The sequence below is a fragment of the Mytilus californianus genome, unplaced genomic scaffold, assembly GCF_021869535.1.
Source record: "Mytilus californianus isolate M0D057914Y unplaced genomic scaffold, xbMytCali1.0.p SCAF_7, whole genome shotgun sequence".
NCBI lineage: Eukaryota > Metazoa > Mollusca > Bivalvia > Mytilida > Mytilidae > Mytilus > Mytilus californianus.
The window spans coordinates 101402131-101426879 of record NW_026262723.1 but is presented as its reverse complement, the minus strand read 5'-3'; the positions used below and the strand labels follow the sequence as shown (position 1 = coordinate 101426879).

Below are 24749 nucleotides of genomic sequence, written 5' to 3'. Positions count from 1 at the left end.
CTGATTATTGTTAGATAAACAAATCTGTACGCGTGTTATAATCTGAATAATTACTTATTGATTAGTGAAGTACATATATATAGCTTAGTAAACATTTTTAGCAATGAACAAAAATTGTTTAAAAGTAATTTTCTTTACATACAATTGTTAATTCCTGATAGTTATATATATTTTAAAAAAAATGAATTGAATTATTTGGCTATATTTATGTTAACAGTTTGACCAATCTAGACAGATTGCTGAATTAATAGATTTAGGAGGATTATTGAGAAAAGCTTTTCACATTTGTCTAATGAGTCCTCATATGTACACTTGTCTTAGAATTGCTGGAACAATACTTTCTCAGATTAATATCTTTATGATAAGAGTCTCAAACAAGTGATCTTTTGTTCATTGTTTTGTACATAAATCTGAGGCTTTTATTTTTTTGTTTTTTTTTGTTTTACATTTGTCATTTTGGGGACTTTTATAACTGACTATGCAGTATGGGTTTTGCTCATTGGTGAAGGCTGTATGGTGACCTATAGTGGTAAACTTCTTTGTCATTTGGTCTCTGGTGGAGAGTTGTCTCATTGGCAATCATACAGACTACACGAATGAATTTTATTTTTACAGGACATTCGGTCTGGTAAACAACCTAGCTTTACCAGACCGAAAGAAATTTTACCAGACAAATTTTTTTTTACATCTAATTGTATATTATCCGACAAAATACAAAAAAACTTATGATTTGTTGTGCCCTACTCCTGTCCAAAAATGCACAAAAACGAAATCATGTGACAAGAGTGTAAAAGTGATAAAAGTTGTGCACAATTGCTTGAATGCGTTTCAGTGATAAAGAAAAGTAATGTCACATTTTATTTGATTTTGACCTGAAAATTCTTTTTGAACTAAAATTATTTAGAGTTTCTGTATAAAATATTTCCTGTTTCTTCTGTCTTTTTCATATATCTTTTGGTTTTCAATTCTAGTGTTTATATTTCATAGCTGTATTTTGTGACCTGCTTGGATTTTTTTTATTTATATATTGTATTTATTGTTTGCAGTAAGAACGATAACTCTGGTGCAACGAGACTACAGTCAGATATGTTTTTACTCAGATAATTTTACACATTACTTGTTGGCGATTTTCGGCATAAAGCTAGCGGTTGAACAAAATAAACATCTCTGTCATGAATAATAAAGATTAAAATGAATTTCAAGATCATTTGGGAATTTTGCCAGAATGCTAGAAAAATCCATGAAAAAAAACAACACCGGACATTCGGACTGGAATTCAACAAAATTTTACCAGACCGATCCATTATTCACCGGATTTGTCCGACCGTCCGACGAATTTCGTGTAGTCTGAATCATACCACATGCATCTTCTTATTTTATATCATAAATTAAAATACTATTTTTTATTTCTATCTATAAATATCTTTAATGTATTGCATTGGTGATTAATCACTGATTCTCTTTAAAATTCAGACCAGTATTTCATATTACCCAGTATTGCCCAGGATTACCCGGCAAAACCCAGTAAAACCCGGGTTTTCCAAGTATTTCCCACTGGGCTGGGCAATACTCATAAAAACGAGGTTTTTGCCAACCCTGGTTTAAACACAATCATTGTTGTTTGTAACTGTAATTGTTATATTGTTTTGTTGGGTTGCTGTCTTATTGATGCACACAAAATGTTAGCAACCCAACAAAACAATATAACAATTTATTTTATCTTTGAAACTACAGTTTGGGACCGGTACTCAGATAACAAGAAAACTCTTAAAAGCTGATTAAAACCCCCCAAAATGATAGATATTACCTGAAAACTCTTAAAAGCTGATCATAACCCCCCAAAATGTTAGATATTACCTGAAAACTCTTAAAAGCTGATTAAAACCCCCCAAAATGATAGATATTACCTTAAAACTCTTAAAAGCTGATTAAAAACCCCTCAAAATGATAGATATTACCCCAAAACTCTTAATTTTTATGGTTTATTACAGCTTCAATTGATAATAAAGACTAAACTATCGAGATATATGTCACTTTTACTCAATTAAAGTACAATGAATTTAACTTCAGGAATAAGATTTTTGTATCTTGTTTGCAAGTTCCTTGTATAACAATATGGAGGACGTAATTTGAATAGAGTTACAAAATGTATCTATCTACCTTTTGTATAATCACATCTGCCATATTGTTATGTAAGAGAATTTGCATGCAAGACACAAAAATGGTATTCCAAAAGTTAAATTGTACTTGGATTAAAAGTGACATTTATCTCAAAATTATAGTCTTTATTATGTTGTATTCTTGTATGTAAGTACTTTATTTGTCATTGCTTGACCCTTATGGGTGTAATTTTGCAATAAAGATTGGATTTATCATTAATACAAGCAGTATTGAACCATATAAGTAAACTTTTTGGGTAATTTAAATCAGTTTTGGGGTTTTAAATTAGTTATCAGATTAATTTTGAATTATCAATATCGGACAATATAATTCACTTTTTTCAAAATTTTATGTGCATAGAAAATCACTGTAAATAAAGAATTTTACTATGGATATCTTGAAAACCAAGATTATCTGATTAAACTACAGGTATAACTTATAAATAATTTCTAACAGATGCTGTTCCTATTTAATGGACAATGAAAGCATCCCATTTATTCATTGAAATGTGACGTAGATTTTATTTCCTTTATACCAAAAGATACAGGACTTTTATATTACACTTTTCTTAGATTCTTTAAAAATAGGCTTACCATCACTACAAAAGAACATGCAATATTTTTATGCCCCACCTAGGGGCATTATGTTTTTCGGCCTGTGCGTCCTTTCGTTTGTCCGTCCGTCTGTTCGTCCATCTGTCCCGCTTCAGGTTAAAGTTTTTGGTCGCTTCAGATTAAAGTTTTTGGTCAAGGTAGTTCTTGATGAAGTTGAAGTCCAATCAACTTGAAACTTAGTACACATGTTCCCTTTGATATGATCTTTCTTATTTTAATGCCAATTTAGAGTTTTGACCCCACATTCACGGTCCACTGAACATAGAAAATGATAGTGCGAGTGAGGCATCCATGTACTATGGACACATTCTTGTTCCATCTCATATCATATACAAATTTGTTAAATTCACTGATATTTGTAGTGAAACAGTAATGCAAACAACAATGACTGGAGAACTTAAAGAACAGTGGGTTTCCCGTGTGATCAGTTATTCATCACAGTATGACAGTGGGAAGTAAGTACAAATGTATTACATATCCAATACATGCAGCCTGTTTTGATCAATAAAGATGGTGAATGACCGAAATTGATAGGCAATAGCTCATGATTAAAGTATCAGTTTCAGGTATCTATACTAACTATAGAGGGGCCAGCGGAAGGACGCCTCCGGGTGCGGGAGTTTCTCGCTGCATTGAAAACCCATTGGTGGCCTTCAGCTGTTGTCTGCTCTATGGTCGGGTTGTTGTCTCTGACACATTCCCCATTTCCATTCTCAATTTTATAACTGTATTTATTCTGCACCTATAATTTCATATTGTCTTTAATGACTTTGATGCTATATTGGAGTCCATCATGTAATGATCTTATTCTGTTTTAATGATTTCATTTTAATAATCTATGTGATAATTTAACTACAGTAGTCCATGTAAGAACTTTTACATGGACTGTTGTAGTGAGATCTGACATTACATTGTGTAACTTTGTGTTGTTGTATAGAATGTGGTACTGTCTGCAGATTCAACATGCATGACATTGTGATTTGGATATTAAAGAAATTGCTATTGTTTTCATGATGGAACATCATCCATTAATAGAACATAACTAAATATATGCGTTGCTTTACATACCGATATATGAAAACTTAAGGTCCTACATATGCCTTAATTTATTAAAGATCATAACTTCAAATATCATGCTTAAGGCAATATTAAAGTAAATATGAAAATTTTTATCTGGTGAGAAAAATTGCAAAATAGGTACCGTACATGAAGGTGTTATAACGGAAACACGCGCATTTATGTCTATGGCACTTAATATTTGTATTTATTCAATGTTCAAGATATATTATTTATAACATCCATTTTTGGGTGAAGTTTGCATGAAATGCAACTATCAAAACACTTAAATATTAGCTTAATAACGATATATCTTTAAAGCCTCATCTCTACCTTTGAGAGTTCAAACACAATTATGCATTGAGATGAAGATCATCTCCATACCCATGTCAAGCAATTGATTAGTGATATATATACTCAGATATTCAAGTTACAAAATGATATGTATATAATGCATGTCACCATACTTGTTAAGATAATTATTTTATTAAAAATTTGGAAGTTCTGCATTGTGCTTGAATCTATCTGTTCTAAAAAAAAAACAAAATAAAAACTCAAGTTCAAGTGCAATTATGGACAAGGAAAGATAACTCCAATTCAATTCCAAATATTACCAAAAAGTGTTCCATTGTAATTCAATGTTTAAACAAACACTTTGATTTATAAGCTATCTCATTTATAAAAGTAAAAGATATGAACTTTTTGATGAAACCTCATAAAATATGAGAAATTATATTAAATATATATTAAAGAGTACAATCACTTTAATTCTGACACTTGTTTAATTTTTACCTGTCTCAAGTGAGTGGTTTTGGCTGTTTTAATTGTTTATGTCTATTTAGAGTTACGTGTTTAATTCAGTATTCTTTTAAAGGAGAAATTCATGAAGGGATAAGATTGGGCCTAAGAGTGCAATTTTTATTTATCAAGCCAAAATACTATAATTTTTTTTAGCCTAATTAACTTTGGTAGTGCTCAATCCCTGATCCAGATAACTATTATATCAATGGGTTAAATATAAATCTTGACACCTTTTGGTTACAGAATATTTTGGATTGTAGGTTTAGGCTAAGCTTTTCCCTAAGGTTATAAGCCTGAAAAAGGCACAAAATCATAATATTTTGACAATATCTCCAGTTATCTCCAAAATGTGATGACTTTGTAGCCAGTATAACATACTTTTGTAAATAGATTTTTTTAGCTTGAGCATTAAAACTTTTGAAATAGATCCATTTAAGAACCATTATTGTGGCCTTTTTGATATTTTATGATAAATTTGAAATCAAAGGCCATATTGTGCCTTAAGGGAATTTTGTTCTTTATTCACATCTTGTCCATACTTTTTAAAATTTAGAGTTTGTCATAAAATGTGTCATTGGAAAAGACCTTAAGGTTAGGTAACTGGGAATAAACCCCTAGATGTATATTTTAGTTATCTTGGTGACAGGTCTCTCTGTCTCATTGATGTTGCCCATATCTTGTTTTATTCTTTTTTGCATATTGATATTGCATGTAAAACGACAAAAACTTTATTGGTTAATGTATTTCCTTTCAGTTGGGCAGCTGATAGTATAATAGGTAAACCTAGAGTATACCCAAAATATGGTGATATTCCTGGAGCATGGGCCCAAGGACAAAAAGATTCAAAACAGTTTATTGAGGTATGGCAAAACCTGAATTTTTTTTATGGTACAGATAAAACTTCAGTATTTCAACAACTCCTTAATTTGTATATGGAAAGCCATCACATTGAATACTTATACATTGAGTGTTGTCAGTACTGTGGTAGTATTGTTGCCCATGATACAAATATAAAGGCAGTATATATTCATATGTTATGTATTCATTAATGTTTTCTTTATCAGTGATAATTTAACTGTTTTAAGATATTTATATCAATAATATGATAAGCTTGACCACTTTAGAATTTTCATTCTTTAATTACATATTTTTGTTAGATATATTTTGTTTTCAAACAAATTTTAATTCCTTAATAGTTTAATTGTATTCTTGTTAAGAGGGCATCCTGTTAAGCTTGCTGTGAGGTGAAAAGAGTTATCCTTTTTCTTGAATGCCAAATATACAGTAACCTTTTTTTTTTTTTTATAGAGAATGAGGATATTTTTTATATGGTGTATTTGCATTGGCATATCTTATTTCCATTGAGATTATTGGGCTCAATCCCTCCACCATGGTTCATTGACTGTGGTGATAGCTGGTATAAAGTTGTATTAGGATTGGTATATCCCATTTCCACTGATACTTTTTGCCCTGCGCCTTTAGTTAAAGTTCTTTGATTTGGGATGTTGTGCATAGTTAACATGTTAAAGTATTGCCATTATAAAATCACCATTTGCATTTTACTATCAAATTACATTCAGGCGAGACATATATCAACAGTTTATTTTATAAAATTTTAGGTGGAATTTGACCAAGAAATCTACATTCAAAAGATAGAAATATATGAAACCTACCATGCTGGGGCTGTAAAAACAATTTCTGCTAGGAAACCAAACAATAATTATGAAGTTATATGGAACACAAAATCAGTCACCAACATGAACCGCAGCAGAATATTTTCACCAGATTTAAAGGTAGTATGCTTATATATGTACCTTTAAATTCGTGTGTATGATATAAGTTGTTAAAGATTTTCATTTTATATCAGGTAACTTTCAAAATTTTACAAAATGTTAATTTTGATTTGAAATTTGAAAATTATTTAATCCATTTTATAAAAAAAAACTTTAAAAACTACGAAATCAGTTTGAAATCAAATTGTATTCTAACCAGTGTTTTTTTAAGTCAATAAGATATAAGATAAATCTATGTCATCTTTTATTGAAAGACTTTACAACAGAAATAGGATGATGCATGTCTTTTTTCTTCTGCTTGTAATTAGATTTTACACAGAACTGTTTAACAAGAAATGTCCAGTTTTAAAACCAAGATTGTCAAATCTAAGATAAACTCAAAGAAAGCAAGCTGAGTAGTATTGATTTCAATATATAAATAGCGGTAGTGTAGATAAAATTCTTTGAATTGACCAGTTGCAAGAACATTTTAAATATATTTGTTTTTGACTGCAACCTCAGTGTTCACAAAAAGAAGTTATTTTAATGAAATGATAGATTTTTTGTAAATGAATGTTGGACAGACCATACAAATCTTGAACGGATAACTTAATTGTATTTCATTAACATAATCAATTCTTCAATTCAAGAACTCCAGCATAATGCACATTTCTAATAGTTAAGAAAGTAAGAAATTATTACAAGAGCATGATATCAACTGTCCTCTGACAAATTAATACAACTCTCTTAAATCACAAAATTTACATGCACATAATTATACCCATGGAACAAAGTTCCGTAGGGTATAATGTTTTTGACCTGTCAGTCAGTCTGTCCATCAGTCCAATTCTTGTTATTGCAACTCCTCTGAAACCACAAAACAGAATTTCATTAAACTTTGTAGATAACAAGGACATAATATGTAGATGTGCATATCGACATGAAATTATGATTCAATTTTTTTTCTGAGTTATGACCCTTTGAACTTATACTACTGCAACAGATTGTCATCACAACTCCTCTGAAACCACACAACAGAATTTCATGAAACTATGTAGATAATAAGGACATACTATGCAGATGTGCATATCGACAGGAAATTATGATTAAATTTTTTTTCTATGAGTTATGCCCCTTTGACCTTAGAATTTTGGTCTTAATATACTAGTGCAACAGTTTGTCATCGCAACTCCTCTGAAACCACACAACGGAATTTCATGAAACTATGTATATAATAAGGACATACTATGTAGATGTGCATATCAACAGGAAATTAGGTTTCAATTTTTTTTCCTAGGAGTTTTGAACTTAGAATTATGGCCTCAATAAACTACTGCAACAGTTTGTCATCGCAACTCCTCTATAACCACAAATCAGAATTTTATTAAACTTTGTAGATAATAAGGAGATATTATGCAGATGCGATATCCACAAGAAAGTTTTAACAGTTGACTTTTGTAGGAGTTATGAGTCTTTGAACTCAGGAATCTGGTGAGATTTTGTTTGCCCAGTGACAATTAATGTGGGGGCGTGGGGTATGTGAGTGTGCTCACATATGTTCTTTAATTAATTAAATGTATGTTCATAATTTTAAATTTTAATATATAACAACAGCTTTTAATGTTTCTTGAATTTTTCAGAGACTTTCATTTCTATGTAAGGTTTTGAGGATTAATATAGACTGTACAGCATCAAAATCATGGGTGGAAATTGATGCTATAAAGATTACTGGAACAGTACCATATCCTCACAACCAAACAGCACCTTCACCAGTTATCAATAACCAATCAGTGCATAACCCAAACAATGTTGACCAGTGGGTATCCAGAGTTGTTAACTATTCTTCCCAATATGATGATAATTCGTAAGTTATTTAATTACAATACATTCAAGTTTCATTGTAATAATCTTTATTATTTTAAGAAAAATATACATAAAAACATAACTTTTAGCTTATGTTGCTACTAGTTATGATCAGCCATTGTTAATTTAAGTACTGTGGTATGAAGACAATAAAATTACATTGTTATTACTATAGTACTATAATTGTATTTCCTGAAGCATTTCATTTTGCTATAATGTATGCCTTTCTGCAATAACTGTGGCTGTTCAACTTTGGATGGTAAAATGATATGCCTTCCAGTTTGTTTTTTAGGCTGTTTAATTTGTAATTTTTAGTTTGTATTTGAAGGTATGTTTGTCATGAGTATTTTTAATTTGTCAGCTGGCCTGCATCTTGTATTGCTGGAGAACCAAGAGTCTATCCAAAGTATGGTGATATATCAGGATCATGGGCCCAGGGGACCTTAGATGCTAATCAGTTTGTTGAGGTAAATTTCATATATCAGTATAAATGATTTTAAAAATTGTTGTGGTTTAAAAGTATATTTGACAGTATTAAGAATTTTTATGTTGTCTGTAGAGATACATACAAATTTTTGGCAACAGTGATAAAATGATCCTGCATCTTGATTATGTTGTATGCATGAAGGGATTTTTTTTTGTGGGGGAGGGGGGTGCAGGGGGCTCGGGACCCTCTTATGGAGCTACATATATGCTTATGTGTAGACTTTTAACATGTTCCACACCTAACGTTGCCTAGTTTGTGGGCCCCCTTTTTTAAAATCCTGGATCCTCATCTGGTATGTGTGGCAATTTTTACTGGATCTATCGTTATTCAAATTTTGGACATGTACGTTTCATTTCAGACTGTTAAACATTAAACACTAAAAGAAACTTAATTTCCCTAAATGTTCAAAAATATTATTGATATTGTTCGTTTCCTGTTTTAGGTAGAATTTGCAGAAAAGATTTTCATAGAAAAAATAGATATTTATGAGACATATCATGCAGGAGCAGTGAAGAAAATTTTAGCCAAACGTCCAAATGGAGAGTGGTGTACGGTGTGGGAGACATCAAGAGCAATCTGTCAGAACAGCAGTAGGATATTTTCACCATCATTTCAGGTAGAATTTCAAACATTTTGCTTTAAATTTAGACTTTAGTAGAAACTAAAAGGGACAATATGGAATCAACCTGAGTTGAATATAAACTGGACAGTTAATTGCTAGTGTTTAATCAGTAGTGAGCAAAGACCTGTTAATACTAACAGTTGTTTAAGCTTGATCAAAGTTTTATGTACCAATTAACTGTCCTCCTTAAGGACTGTGTAAAATTCCTGAAAAGTTCAATAAGAAGGAAGGATAATGTGTTAAATCTGTTTTTCACTTAGCTGAGTAACATAACCACAAATAACTCTAGCACCACAAATCATACCATGGAGAAAAGTAATAAATAAATAGTTTATATATCTAACAAACCTGTTGACAAAGTGAAAAGTACTAGTAATGTTTTCATTCACTTATAAAAAAAATATATATTAATGTTATGATGTTGTTGAATTATATATTCCTGGACCTGGAAAAATATCTGCTATGTTAGAAATACAAATTTCAATAGAGCATTTTAAGGACCTTGTTTGAAAAAGTCTCAGCTGGTGTTTTACTGCATCCATTTAGTCTATCAGTCTATATGTTCTTCCTTCCATCTGTTCATTTGAACTGAAAGTTTTACTGAATATTACTCAACTTAAGTTTGAAGGATTGGTTGTTTTGTTTGATAATAAAGCTGTAGACAGAATGTTTATAAGGCAGGACATGATAGTTACTTTCCTAATGTCTTTAGAAATGGTTTTGATCCATTCATTTTCCGAATTGTGATCTTCTAAAGATTTTAGTGTTGTAATCTGGGACATCATTGTGGTGCTATTTATGGTCAATTTAGAATGGCTTTTTTTTTAAGACTAGAGGGTTATTATTTTCGTATTGATTTGAAGATTACCTATCAAGGCTTTTGTGAAAGAAAAATAGCAAGCATCACTTTTTGTTATGTAAACGCATTTAGGGTTTTATTCTATTACTTTATATAATGCAAAATATAACAAAAGCGTGAAATACCAGATACTCGTATTTATGTACATGCACAACTTATCTTTTTGTTATTTCTACAGAAATTGAATTTTCGATGTAACGCACTGAGAATTAATGTTGATTGTACTGTATCTGGATCATGGGTGGAAATTGATGCCATCAAAATCTCAGGAACTAAGTTCAATTTTGGTAAGTAAGTTAAAGCAATCTAATCTGAGTTCATTCAAAAAGTGTCTAGAACATCTAGATCTGAGGACTTTTGAAATAAACTGGAAAGGATACTTGATTATAATTAAGTAATAAAAATTTATTTATTAATTGGTATTCTATGGTCAATTTAATATTCAATAAAATTTTCAACTCATGCATGTTATTGTTTTTTATTACATATGTTTTTTTTTAAGCTGTGCATTTGCATGAGCCATTTGGAAAAAATGATCTAGATTATAAACAGACACGAAAGTTTTAAAAAATTCTCAATCATTATTATTTCTTTTGACTTTCATGATAACATAGAATTACAATTTATCTTGATTTCCAAAAGAAACAAAGAAATAAAAAAAAACAATCTGCATACCAATTTTCAAAAAAAACTATTTTACACAAATGAACTTCTTTTTTCAACTCCAAAGCAATTTCTTCATTCCTAAAGCTGTAAATTGTCTAGAGAATGTTAAACAAAGTATCCTGTTAAATACATTAGAGTTTATCTTATCACTGAATTATGATCATGACCCAAAATTACGTTTACAACATACGGACAGAATTTTTTTTCTTTTGTCAAACAAAATTTTTTTATTGATGCTAATGAAAATTTGACACAATTAAAGGATTTTTGGAACATGCTATAATTTATTGATGATAGTCCTCCTTTTCATTCAAGATTTTTGTCATGATTGCTTTATTATACAAATTTGACAATTTACCCTTCATTGCTTACAAATCTGACATAATCTATAGTTTTATAGGTGTTTTATTTGTTTCTGACAGATTAAATTTTTGTACTACATTTTCCATTTTGATTCCCCCCTGTGTCCCTTCATTATTATGAAAATAGTTACACCATTTGTGGCCATAGTATAGGACCATAAGTTTACTTTTCAACTTACAGTACAGAAGATTGAAAGGAATATTTTTTTTATCCATAGACATTTTTCAGATGTCTTTGAATTTGAACTGGTTGTATACATGTTCATTTTTTAACATTACAAGTTTTATGAAATAATAGACAAGCACATTAACAGTACATTTCTTTTGTTCTTCAGATGCACCCTATTTAAACTGTTGAAAAAAAATCACTTCATTATTATCTAGTCAGAAGCCAATGGAAAACTAAATAATTTCTTTAGATTTCTATAAATGAATGTAGACTTTGTGTGATTCATTATACATGTATAATGTCATATATTATTTAAAACCAACTGATTTATTTTAGACATCCCACCAGCACCAAATGATATCACAAATGATTTAGCCAAACTTGTCAATAGTTCAGTGTTTAGTGATATCCAGTTTGATGTAAATGGAGTTAAATTCCTTGCTCACAGAGCCATCTTGTGTGTCAGATCTGAGTACTTCAGGGCTATGATTCATTTTGAAGAAAATGGTTCAAGGGTAAGAATTGATATCAAAATTGTAAGGAAGATTTAGATAACTTTAGAAAAGAATGAATGATATATGTGGGAATTCATCAATGAGAAAACAACCCAACAATAAAATAAGTGCACAAAAGACGTCTAGAGGTCAACATTCTGTCTGGAACAAATACAGGTGCAAGTAACATAGGTCAGTGAGCCATAAATTGTCCAGAGTCTAGACAAGTTCTAAATTAATTTAAATAAGACAACACAAAAAAAAACCAATAGACATCTAGAGTAAGGAAAATGGTATTCAAGCTACCAAACACCACTTTATAGCCTAAAACAAAACATTGATAGGTGTACAAACTACTGTCCCCAACAATAAAAGATAAGTGTGACTATACCATATGTCAAACTCGGAATAACCTAGATTCAAGGAGGGTTGTGAATAAATTTAAAAGAGACTACTCCAGATTTGTTGTCAACACGGAAATCTATTAATTGAAAAACACCATAATATAATAAAAGATAACCACTGCTGATTAAGTTTTCTGAACTAGACTATAGACACACCTAAATGATGCTGTATTAAAATAGGGTTTTTTTAGTACTCACTCTTCCCTCTTTTTTAATCATTATCAAGAGAAATAACAATAGGTTAATAGAAAAACATACATCAGGGTTGTTTGTTGGTGTTTTTTACCACTTTCAGTGCTCTTTGGTGTATCATGAAGGCCAGTTTTTATTGGTGGAAGAAGCCACAGAAAACCACTGACCTTCGAAGGAAGACTGGCAATCCTTGTCAATTAAGATAGGAGTCAAACACACCTCAATATGAGAGGAGTTTGAACTCACAACCTTAAAGTTGATAGGCTAGTGATCGCTGTAGATGAACTACATACCTCTCAGCCACTGAAGACCATACACCAGGATTGCCTAGTGTTTTAAATGATAGAAATTTAACTGTTGAAAGTGGTGGGATTATGATCATACAAGAAGTGGCAGAAGAATCTGTTTCTATATATACTAATTTTTAGACTATTTGTAGATATTTTTTTTAATTTCGCTCTTATGATCTACAAAAATAATTAACAAATTCATTTAAAGGGTGATCCTACTATGCATGATTGCCTTTATTCACTGTGTCATAATAACTAACCCCAAAGACAGCAAGAAAATAAAGTATCACTAAGCTGAAAATTAGAGTACTGATATATATACATGTATGAGTATAATTTTTATCTTTCTCTAGGCTCGTGGACAAGGAACAACACAACCAACTGCCCCTCCCCTGCCATCTGAAGAAGTGTACCAACCTGAACAGATGTGTAATGCACCTCCATCTTATGACTCTGTAACTCAATACCAACCTGAGATGCCCTCTGGACCAGTGTCTGGACTAGTGCCTGGACCAGCTCAATATCACAACCAACAACAAACCCAGGTATAGCTCTTGTAAGGCCAGACTTTTTTTATCTGTTTAACGAGAAAATTTGTAAAAATTAGGGTCGAGGGGACGAAAAAAAAAAATAATAAAAGTGCAAAGTTGGTCCAGTCGACACTAAAAATAAAAATAAAACCATTTTTTTTTTTTTTCAGAATTTATCAAAATACAAGAACAATGAAATGAAAACAGACCAGTATATTAACCTTCTATTAATATGAACATAAAAAATATCTTTTGTTTCTGTATGTCCTCTAATTTAGATCCATGCATATGCACCAGGCAAATATATCAACCTCCCTGCATATACACTATATATATGTATGTTACATGTTTATACTGTATATACAATTCAATTAAAAAAACTACTCTGTTATCATGTTCATGAAATTAATTATTTTTCATTAAAAAGATATATTCATTTAACCGTCAAGCTTGGAAATAATATAATTATTTTATATTAGTGTAATAGACATGGTTGAGCAACATTAACTTATAAATTGAAACAATGCATTAAAAAGGAAATATAAACATTAATCAAAAATATCTAATGGTAATTTTTCCTTTTGGGATCAATTTTTGTCTGTCAGCAGTGCCATTCATGCGTCCGTAGTCATTATCGCAAGAATCCAGATTTCAGTCATAGCGGGTCCGCTTCCGATGAAATCCGGAATCCAATCCGTAGTTCTTTAAAAATATACCCAATAATTTAAATGTCAAAGAAAACTTTACAAAAATAAACGATGTTTGATACGCTTTTTGGAAAGGAATATGACGTTTTTAATGCAATACATGGATTACAAATTTACTTCAGGCTAATATCATCAAGTTCAAATGAAGTAATAACTTATTTAGCCTAAAGTTAGAATGATTTGATGTACTCTCTCGTGTAACAAGTATCGGCGAAAGTGGTTTTAAACAAATTGTTTTTATGAAAAAACATGCCACCAGCTTAAAAAATCAATGCTTTAACCTCTTTTTTGAAGTCATAAATCGTTTATGCCTTTAATTTCTTTACTTTGAAATTGCTGTTTCATCGACTTGGTAAAAATTAAATATTACTGATGACGAAAGCGGGTATCGTAAACCACATATTTTATTTTTGTTCTGAGGATTTCGTAACAGTTGGCGGGAAAAATAAAAATAAAAGTAAAAAGCACTTCTTCTATTTTTATTATGAAATCGGGTAATTGGAGTTGGCGGATCTCGTTAAACAGATAATAAAAAAAAACTGGCCTAAAGGACCATTCACAGAGAGACTCTTAGGTCTTCTTTATAAATGAAAAATAAAAAGTCATTCAAGGTCAAGTCAAATAAATTGACCATTGCCTGATGATAATTTTTTAATTGAGTTCTTTACTTTATTTTTGTGTGAGTGTTGAAGATGTTTTTTCAAGAACCCACGAGAATTTCTTTCAATTGAAAAGTATTATTTCTTGTGAAGGTAAATTGAAAGTTATTTTAGAAGGTAAACCTAAAGGGGTATCACATCATAATTTTATTCATATACATGCTATCAGACATGCCTATACATGCTATCAGACATTCCTGTACATGCTATCAGACATGCCTACACATGCTATCAGACATGCCTACACATGCTATCAGACATGCCTATACATGCTATCAGACATGCCTATACATGCTATCAGACATGCCTATACATGCTATCAGACATGCCTATACATTCCATCAGACATGCCTATACATGCTATCAGACATGCCTGTCATGAAAGAGGTATAATTGACATATACTTATTTTTGCTAATATTTGAAACAGAATGATAAATTTAAATGTTATAACCCTATTTATTTGGTCAATTTAGGCTCAGTCACCAATAAAACTGAAGGATGTGGAGCCAGGAGTATTTGCTGTTGTATTACATTATGTATACACAAACAGAATTCGACCATTTTGTTCACCACATGTTCTGCCACATGTCTGGAGAAGTAAGTTAAGGATATATACTTACCTTACAGCTTTTACTATGATATATTAGAAAGTAATGTTATTGATTAGAAATATAAATATATCAATTTGCCTACAATCGAGTATTAAACACTTCACTAAAGATTCACATTCCATAAAAAAAATCTTTTTATAACAAGTTTTTTTATAATGATAATGATAGGCAGAAAGCTATGTGTAAAAAAGAAGCTTAAAATGATTGATAAACTTCCATTAAATCTTACAGTTCATTTTCTTTCTTGAGATTGTATTAGGGAGCAACCATTTAACTTCAAGGGAGGGTTATTTTTTTTTGTCTGAGTCAGAAATTTTTTTTTGTGCAAAGCGCAAACATTTTTTTTTAGTTTTTCGACGCTATCAATCAAATTATTTTTTTTCAAAATTTAACACTTTAAGGCATGGGGAAAATCTGGATTCAGAATATTTTTTTTTTGTCATCTGCTTGACCACAGTTTTTTTTTCATCAAATTGGGATCAGAATATTTTTTTAGGAAAAAACCATAATCCCCCCCCCCCACCTTGAAGTTAAATGGTTGTTCCCTTAGAATTATATTTACATATTAAAATCTAACTATTTCAGAGTCATGAAAATATTAAATATCCAACTTTGTATACATTACACAAGTCTATTAAACACAAATAAAATAAAAATCATACTTAGTAATTTATATTCACTCCCTCAATTTCACAGAATAACTTACAACATTTGGTGTATATTATGTAATCCTAATTTACCTTGTTTTTAGTTGCTGATAGATTTGCTATGGATGGTTTAAAGGCGCTGGCTATCTTACAACTGAATACTTCATTAACAATAGACAATGTTATAGATATTTATCAAAATGTGATATACGGACTTCCTGTTAGTGGTAAGTCCATGAAGACATCTTTCTGTTGAACGTGATGATCACATAGATATCATTTATGCAACTTATAGAAAATATCATTGATCTATCAGAAGTAGTTCTTATAAAACTAGTTTAAACAGAAAACTTAACATTGAAAATTGCTTAATAATTGAAAGTCGCTGGACCTTGACCTAGGGGGCAGGGCCTTAGAATAGTTGTCAAACTGATATGTACTGATAGTAATGCAACTTTATAGAAAGTATCATTGATCTATCACAAGTATATTCTATCAAACTAACTTGAGCAGAAAACTTAACATTGAAAATTGCTCATTAATTGAAAGTCGCTGGACCCTAACTTAGGGGGCAGGGCCTCGAAATAGTTGTCGAAGTGATATGTACTGATGTTAATGCAACTTTAAAGAAAATATCATTGATCTATCACAAGTAGTTCCTATCAAACTGACTTCTGCAGAAAACTCAATAATTGTTGATGCATCCTCTGCCGTCGCGGCTGTCAAAGCATCAACTATGTCTTGCTTTCCTCAACACAAAAAATCCTACAAAAAAATGTAGGCTTCAGATCACTTACAATGCGATATACCATATAATTTATATTTCCAAGGGACAGAACTCCTCTAAAAATAGTTGATTGGCACTGATTTCCAAATTCAATGCTGATAAAAAAAACTTTGATATCAATTTCATAAAAATCTGGCAAGAATTGTATGCTTCAGAGCTCAATTTTCATAGTCTTATTTTGGGTTCAAATGAATTTTTAAAAAGGAACGGGCCAAAAGCTGTCATAAGTTGATGCCTGAATTTTTAAATCACAATCAAACATCTGTTCTTTGAATTTATGGAAAATAATTTGAAGCCAAAAACTTTTTACAGCAAGAATTACAAAGAAGAATTGGATGGAATATTTTAAGAACATCATAGCAACCAGTATGTATTACTGCATCTCAAAGTTAGCGTAATAATGTCTGATCTGCTTATTTGTGTAGCAAATTTTTGTCCTTCCACAGTGGAATTACAATCTGTGCTTCTTTAACATCGAGGCAACTCTGCCTGCAATGTGTGAAGCGACATAGATCAAAAGGTCAAAAAAAAGAATATCATAATGGTGTTTATCAAGAATATTGCATAGTAAGAACTCTTACGCCTAATTTTTTTGTCAGACTTTTATGAAATCCTTATCAAAGGTTTATTTTTGCAAGTTTTTAGACTAGTTGGATAATCAGTGCTGATCATCTGTTTTTACAGTTGGTTATTATGCCACTTGGAAACAAAAATTATATTAAGCAATGCACTGTTAGTGATCTCACACCTACAAATTGGAGTTATTTCTCTTGGGCAGAAAAATATTTGCATTGACCGGGGTAATTTAAATGCTGTTCTTTTATTTTCTCTAGTACATAAATACAAAGTTATTACTTCCATCATTAGATTGAGGCAACAATTTAAATGAGAAACACCACTGGATGAAAAACAAACAACAATCAATCAATCAATCATTTAAATACTTGATTTATGATTTCAGATAACATGAAAGATGTGTGTGAACTTTTTATGCAGAATCATATGGCAGAGGTTGTTAGACATAGAACGTTTATGAATTTAAACAAAAAACTTGTGGCAGAATTAACAAGGAAAATGGTTAAAACTGGGAAATAAATTGATAGGCATAGCGAAGAATGTTAAACAATGTAACAAGATATTTATAAGATAGAATTAGTAAGATTCTTATTAAAATAAATTAAATGAAGTTAAGTATTTGAGAGATAAGTCTTGGATAAAATGACTTAAGTTAAGGGATTACACTTCTAAACCAGGAGTAAGGCTTTGAGAGATCCTGATGAATCTATTGAGTTAAAGATATACAAAGCAGTTTTCGTCACTATAAAACTATTGAAGCTGTAAAGACAATTACTATATAGAATACAGAAATTGATGTTAATATGACACTTACATGTAATTACAGATGCTGTAAGACAAATTAACATGTAATTTAACGATCAAAAGTAGCAGATGTAGATAATGTGGGCATTAGATTGAATTAGTACTTGATATTGATACATCATAGAAGTTACCATTCAATTGTCAATCAAATAAGTCATTAATTATTTCTACAGTATGATCAAAAGGAAAATATTTGTTTTCTTTTATTGGTTTTCTAATTTTTTCTCTAATTTTCTATTTAAGATGGGTTTTATATTTTTGCCCTACTGTGGATTCATTTATTTTTGTTGGAACCAATTTTCGTGGATTGAGGAAAAATTGTATTTTCGTAGATATTTGATTTTGTATTTTTGCCAAAGTCTGCATACAAGTCTATAGAAACTTATACTTTGTTGAATGTTGAAAGTCATGGTTCACCTATACCCATGAAATCCACAAAAATTAGTATCCCACAAATAATTAAGAATCCCCAGTATTTCACTATTGGCAAGACAGTTGATCATCCTGAAAATGTATGAAATATTTGTGATTGGAAATTATGCAGTCAATGAACATTCAATCAATTAAGATCATTTAAACTAATTTTCTTTCTTAGTGTTTGCCTATATAGAGGGTTTACCCATTTACATTGAACTACAAAAATATTACAGTAAACAATATAAAACAAATGGGAATAACTTAAATTTGTAATCATTAGTTTTATTTTTTTTCATGCAGTAATAGTGTCATACTGGTAAATATTTTTAGAAACATTTAATTCTTTGTTATGAAATTTTATTAATTATTACTGTTTTTTAATTAATTGTGTTCTTTTAAACAGGGTAAGTGTCTTAACTTTTTTTACACTATAATTGTGCAATGTGTAGGTTTTTTTTGTATTAAAAAGATTCCAATTTCAAAGCATGACTCTTTTTAGTTTATTAATGCTCTAAAAGTTATTATTGTCTTCAACTATATCTCTTTTAAAAAGGGTAGTTTCAAAAATATAAAATATATGATTTTTAAACTATTTAATATTTTTGTCGAGCCTGGGACATTTATGTCGAGAAAGCGAGACATAGTGATCCTAGATTCTGTCGTCGGCGTCAGCATCATCAACATTTAGGTTCAGTCTGTGGTTAACGTTTTTTTAGACATTATTAACTTTGTCAAACCTTCATGGAATTTTATGAAATTTGGACAGAAGCTAAGATGCTTATGACCAAAATAAAGTATCCAGAGTGAAATTTTGAAAATATTCATTTTCATTTTTCCATATTTTACTGATAAATGTACTTAGTTTTTTAACAGTTACCAAGTTGATACAGTCTGAGGTTAAAGTTTGTTACAGGTCAATTACTTTGTCAAAGCTTTATATAATTTTATGAAACTTTGGCAGAAGCTTTTTTATGATTAAGAGATAATGTCTGAAGCAAACTTTTTAAAATATATTTTTATTTCATTTTCAGTATTTTTCTGATAGATTGACCTAGTTATTTTACAGTAAACATTTACAGACAGTCTTGGATTAAATTTGTTTGACATGATAAATTTGTAAACCTTCAAGGATTGTTATGAAACTTGGACAGATTAGCTAATCTTCAATACCAAGAAATAGCATCTAAAGAAAAAGTTTGAATTATTTTTTAATATCTGTATTGTACTGATAAATGGACTCACTTTTTAAAGTCAATATTACACTTTTACACTGACAGCAGCAAATAGCAGGCGAGATACTGGGTTCAAAGGAACCGCTTATAAATTTTTTATTTGACTTGCTACTATTATTTATTTTTTGACAGTTGTGAGAAAGACTTTTTCACAGCATACTGTTTTTAATAGACTATGGAATAACATTAATATTTAGTATATTTGATAAGAAGATATGTGAAGAAAGCTATAAATATTAATCCACAGATTGTTATTTGCACACTTTAGTTATGTTAAATATGTGTATTACAGTTGGTTTTCCTTATTTATATATGCTTGTTTCTGTTAATTGCATGAAGTCAATTGTTCTTCTCTCATGTAAATTGTTATTTCCTGGTTTTTTTTTAAGTGCTTGATTTCTCTAATTCATGTGAATAAGTAAATGAAAGTATTTTTTATATTTCACAATTAATTTTTCACATGTTTTCCATTGGATTTCCAGTTTTTGATTTGGGGTTGTACAACAGAAGGGTAGGGCATGTGGATGCTTATCTCCATTTGTTTCTGTGCAATAACTTATAAACCTTACATTGATGCTTTTCAAATATTATTATGTTGTTACTGATGACAAATTGTAGGTCATCTTTCATATTGATGGTGGTCACTATTGCGGTTCAGGAGTATGGTCCTTGATTGATTTGAAAATGCCACTTTATACAATAACTTGAGATCTGATCAACCAAGTTTTTTTTCAAATTTTAATATATTGTTACTGATAACACAATGGAGGTCAAGGTGGATATTGATGATTTTCCCTTTTGCTATTCAGGAGTTATGGTCCTTGATTGATTGGAAAATGGCATTTTAAGTCATTTCCATTGCAATAAGTTGAGAAAATTTTGACTAGTGCGTTTTAAGTTTTGATATATGTTGTTACTAATGACAAAATGGAGGTCAAGTTTGATATTAACAAATTTCACTTTTGTTAATCAGGAGTAATGGTCCTTGATTGCTTTATCAATGGTACTAATTAAAGTGTTATTCTTATTTTGACAGGCTTTTGTTTTAAGCATTAGCTTTGAGTGATATTTTGGGAAAGTGATTACCAAATTATACATTTTTGTACAGAAATCTTACATGAAAACAAAGAGGTGTGGAAGGATTTCTAATGAGACAACTAAACTATAAGGAAGATAAAAACTACAGGTTACTTTTAAGTTTTCATTAAGCTTTTATGTAATTTTCTTTTTATGATGCAATCTTGTTTACTTTTTCATATGAAAAGATTTTAAAAAGTATTTTTGTTTTATGCTAAAACAATTTGTCTTTCTTATGAATCAAAGCAGTTGCAAGGTATACATTAAAGAGACAGCAACCTAACAGTTCAAATAAAAACAAAAGACATCTACAGATCAACATATTTATATTGTGTAATATTGTCAGGTATTAAAAGAGACAGAATTTATCAGTCAATCAATAATTGTTTTTGTTAAATTGTTACTGTATAATTAAAATTGTTTATTATATTTTCATGATATTGTTATAAATTTGTCTTTCAAATGAATTATATTTTATCACTTTACAATGTGTGTATTTTTATTTTTATTTATAATAGTTATGTGATTTTGATATACATTGTAAATTCTTAAATATTTAATGGGAAAGGGCTAATTTTTAATTGCCATAATTTTTTTAACTGGTTATATTATTTATTACCACCAATTTATAGAAATCAATTAACCTTTTTATTCTGAGAATTCTAATACTTGTTTATTGGAAATATATTATAAAAGACAACATTAGATCTATTTAAATATACTTTATCTGTATAATTTTTTTATTCTGTTTGTAAAATTATTATATTACAAACAGATTTTACATATTTTGTTACATATGTTGGAACATATTTATCAACAAACATTAAATTACAACTAGTCGAACAGTCTTCGTTTATTTATAATTAATATTATACTTGGGGTTTGAGCCATGTTCTGGTTATTTCAAAAAGGAACAAGTTGTACTTATATCTAAAAAAATACTAATCAATCTTTTATGTGTTTGATCCATAGAAATATTACATTTTGTCAGCTACAAATCAGTGTGTTAGGGTGCGTTTGAGCTATAGAAATGCTTGTTTGTCATCTAATAATCAGTGTGTTCAGGTGTGTTTGATCTTTGGAAATGCTATAGAGTTTGTCAGCTACTAATCAGTGTGTTGGGGTCTGTTTCATCTATAGAAACGCTATTGAGTTTGTTAGCTACTAATCAGTGTGTTAGGGTGTGTTTCATCTATAGAAACGCTATAGAGTTTGTTAGCTACTAATCAGTGTGTTTGGGTGTGTTTGACCTATAGATATATTGCATTTTGTCAGCTTCTTACATACATATGTGTCCAGATATACTTGATCTATAGAAATTTTATAGATTTTGCCAGCTGCTCTCCAATTGGCCTGGTAAACTTTTATCTATAAAATTTTTATAACGCTTGTTACTTCTTATAACTGTTTCAAGGTGATCTATAGAACTCTTATACACAGTGTACAGTGAACTTGATTCATAGAAATATAGAATAAATCAACAATATGAAGTGGGGATAAGTTTGGTATGGATGTTTTCGATCCTCCGCCTTATAAGTTGATCAAAGGAATGATGAGGGATAGGAAAGAAGTACAAGACTTCCTTTTGGGTAAAGTTGTTTATCATATCTTAAAAGTGGTGATTTTATCAGTTTGACCTCATTTTATGCATCAGTGATCAAGGTAAAGTTTTCGTGGTCAAGTCCATATCTCATACTATATGTAAGTAAAATGTATTTGGTGTATGGAATGTTGTAAGATGAACATATCTGTTTAAAAGGTTTCAGTTGCCTCTTTCATGAGTCTGGTAAATGTTAAGTGCTTTGTTCTTTAGTTCGTTTCTCAGATACTATAAGCAATAGGTTAACTATGTTTGGTGTATGGAATGAATGCAAGGTGTACAGTTCTGTCGGACATCTGACCTTGACCTCAATTTCATGGGTCAAAGTCGGCGTTATATTTTCATGGTTAAGTCCGTTTTTATACGCCCGTTTACGGGATGTATTATGGTATACCGTTGATCGTTTGTCCGTCCGTCCGTCGTCAACATGTCGGACATTAACTCAAAAACGCTTTAACCAATATGCATAAAACTTTGACGAATTGTTTATATCTATTGACGTGAGCTCCCTTTCGTCTTTTATAAATTTCGGATTTACCGTTTCCGAGTTTTGGGGTTTTATTCATTAAAAAAAGGGGGGGGGTTTCCAGTTTGTGGACAATAACTCAAAAACAATTTCACAAATTTGCAAGAAACTTTGGTGAATTGTTTATTTCTATCGACATGAGCTCCCTTTTGATTTTTATAAATTTTAGACCATACGTTTCCGATTTATGGGATTTTATTCATTACAAAAAGGGGGATTTTCCAGTTTTCGGACAATAACTTAAAAATGCTTTCAGCATTTTTTATGAAACTTTGGTGAATTGTTTATATCTATTCAGTATTGATGTAAGCTCCCTTTAGAATTTTACAAATTTTAGATTTTCAATTTCCGAGTTGTGGGGTTTTATTCATTAAAATAGGGGGGATTTTCCAGTTTTTGGACAAAAACTCAAAAACAATTTCACCAATTTGCAAGAAACTTTGGTGAATTGTTTTTTGCTATCGACATGAGCTCCCTTTTGATTTTTTTAAATTTTAGACCATACGTTTCTGATTTATGGGGTTTTATTCTTTTCAAAAAGGGGGATTTTCCAGTTTTCGGACAATAACTCAAAAATGCTTTCAGCATTTTTTATGAAACTTTGGTAAATTGTTTATATCTATTGTTGTAAGCTCACTTTTGATTTTTATAAATTTCAGATTTTACGTTTCCGAGTTATAAGATTTGATTAATAAAAAAAGGATTGATTTTCAAGTTTTTGGACAATATACTTAAAGTGCTTAGAGCAGTTTTCATTAAACTTTGATGACTGATTTATATCTATTAAGATAACCTCCCATTAGTTTTTTATAAATTTCTGATAAAACATTGAGAAGTTATTGTTTGTTTATAGTCAGACAACAGATTTACTAAGTATTGCGCAACAGCACAGTGTATTGAACAACAGCAAGAAATCTTTAATTGAATATAAATTCAATTCATATAACCAATTTCAAGTTCTTCGACTACATTTATTCAGAAACCTATAATATGTCAAATATTTAATTACAATCCAAATTCAGACCTGTATCAAGCTTGAATATTGTGTCCATTTTTGCCCCAACTGTTCATGGTTGGACCTCTGCGGGCGTATCCAGCTGCGCTCAGCGAAGCAGTTTATTTTCAGATACTATCAGCAATATGTTAACTAATGCGGTGTATTGAATGATTACAAAGTGTTCAAAGAATAAGAAGATGTGGTATGACTTCCAATGAGATAACTCTCCACCAGGCCAAATGTCGTAGAATTTTGCAACTATAGGTCACCCTACGGCCATCAACAATGAACAAGACCATTGCGAGCTGTCTGGCAGTGTTCTTCTGACTTTGAATTCATTTTCATGGTTCATTGGGTAAAGTTTTCTTGGTAAGGTCCGTTTCTCAGAAGCTTTACACAATATTGAGAGGCACACATGTCCGTTTGACAGGGTTCATCTGACCATTTCCTCATTTACATGGATCATTGATAATGTTAATTTTATGTAATACTTGTACAACCTTTTTCTCTAAGACTTTCATTATAAATTTAATCATGATTACTAAACCAGGCGAGAAATTTCAGCGTGTGCTCTATTTTTTTAAAAATTTTAACTGGTTTATTACAACTACCCTTCGCCTACAAATTACTTACATACAATCATGATTTGTAATAACACTATGATTGATGGACGTGTAATTATGTTGATGTGAGGTATTTGATTTTTCATCAAAACTGAACACTTAGAGGTTTGGATAAAAATATGAATAATAATACAAATGACGAA

General features: G+C 30.4%; 1 protein-coding gene across 1 annotated transcript; it reads left to right on the top strand.

The window, feature by feature from the left end:
• Nucleotides 1-3712: 3712 nt before the first annotated feature.
• LOC127709590 (uncharacterized) lies at nucleotides 3713-17849 on the top strand. Its single transcript, XM_052215192.1, has 12 exons — nucleotides 3713-3717; nucleotides 5386-5491; nucleotides 6251-6424; nucleotides 8044-8267; nucleotides 8628-8733; nucleotides 9196-9369; nucleotides 10413-10521; nucleotides 11768-11946; nucleotides 13165-13356; nucleotides 15183-15306; nucleotides 16072-16194; nucleotides 17716-17849. The coding sequence occupies exons 1-12, from the start codon at nucleotides 3713-3715 to the stop codon at nucleotides 17847-17849; spliced, it is 1650 nt and encodes a 549-aa protein (XP_052071152.1).
• The last annotated feature ends 6900 nt before the right edge of the window (nucleotides 17850-24749 follow it).

Bases quoted from the DNA above. Each gene is read 5' to 3' on its own strand.
- LOC127709590 (XM_052215192.1), top strand. The intron at 10,522-11,767 runs GTAAGTAAGTTA...GATTTATTTTAG, and splicing joins AGGAACTAAGTTCAATTTTG to ACATCCCACCAGCACCAAAT. The intron at 16,195-17,715 runs GTAAGTCCATGA...TTATGATTTCAG, and splicing joins ATACGGACTTCCTGTTAGTG to ATAACATGAAAGATGTGTGT.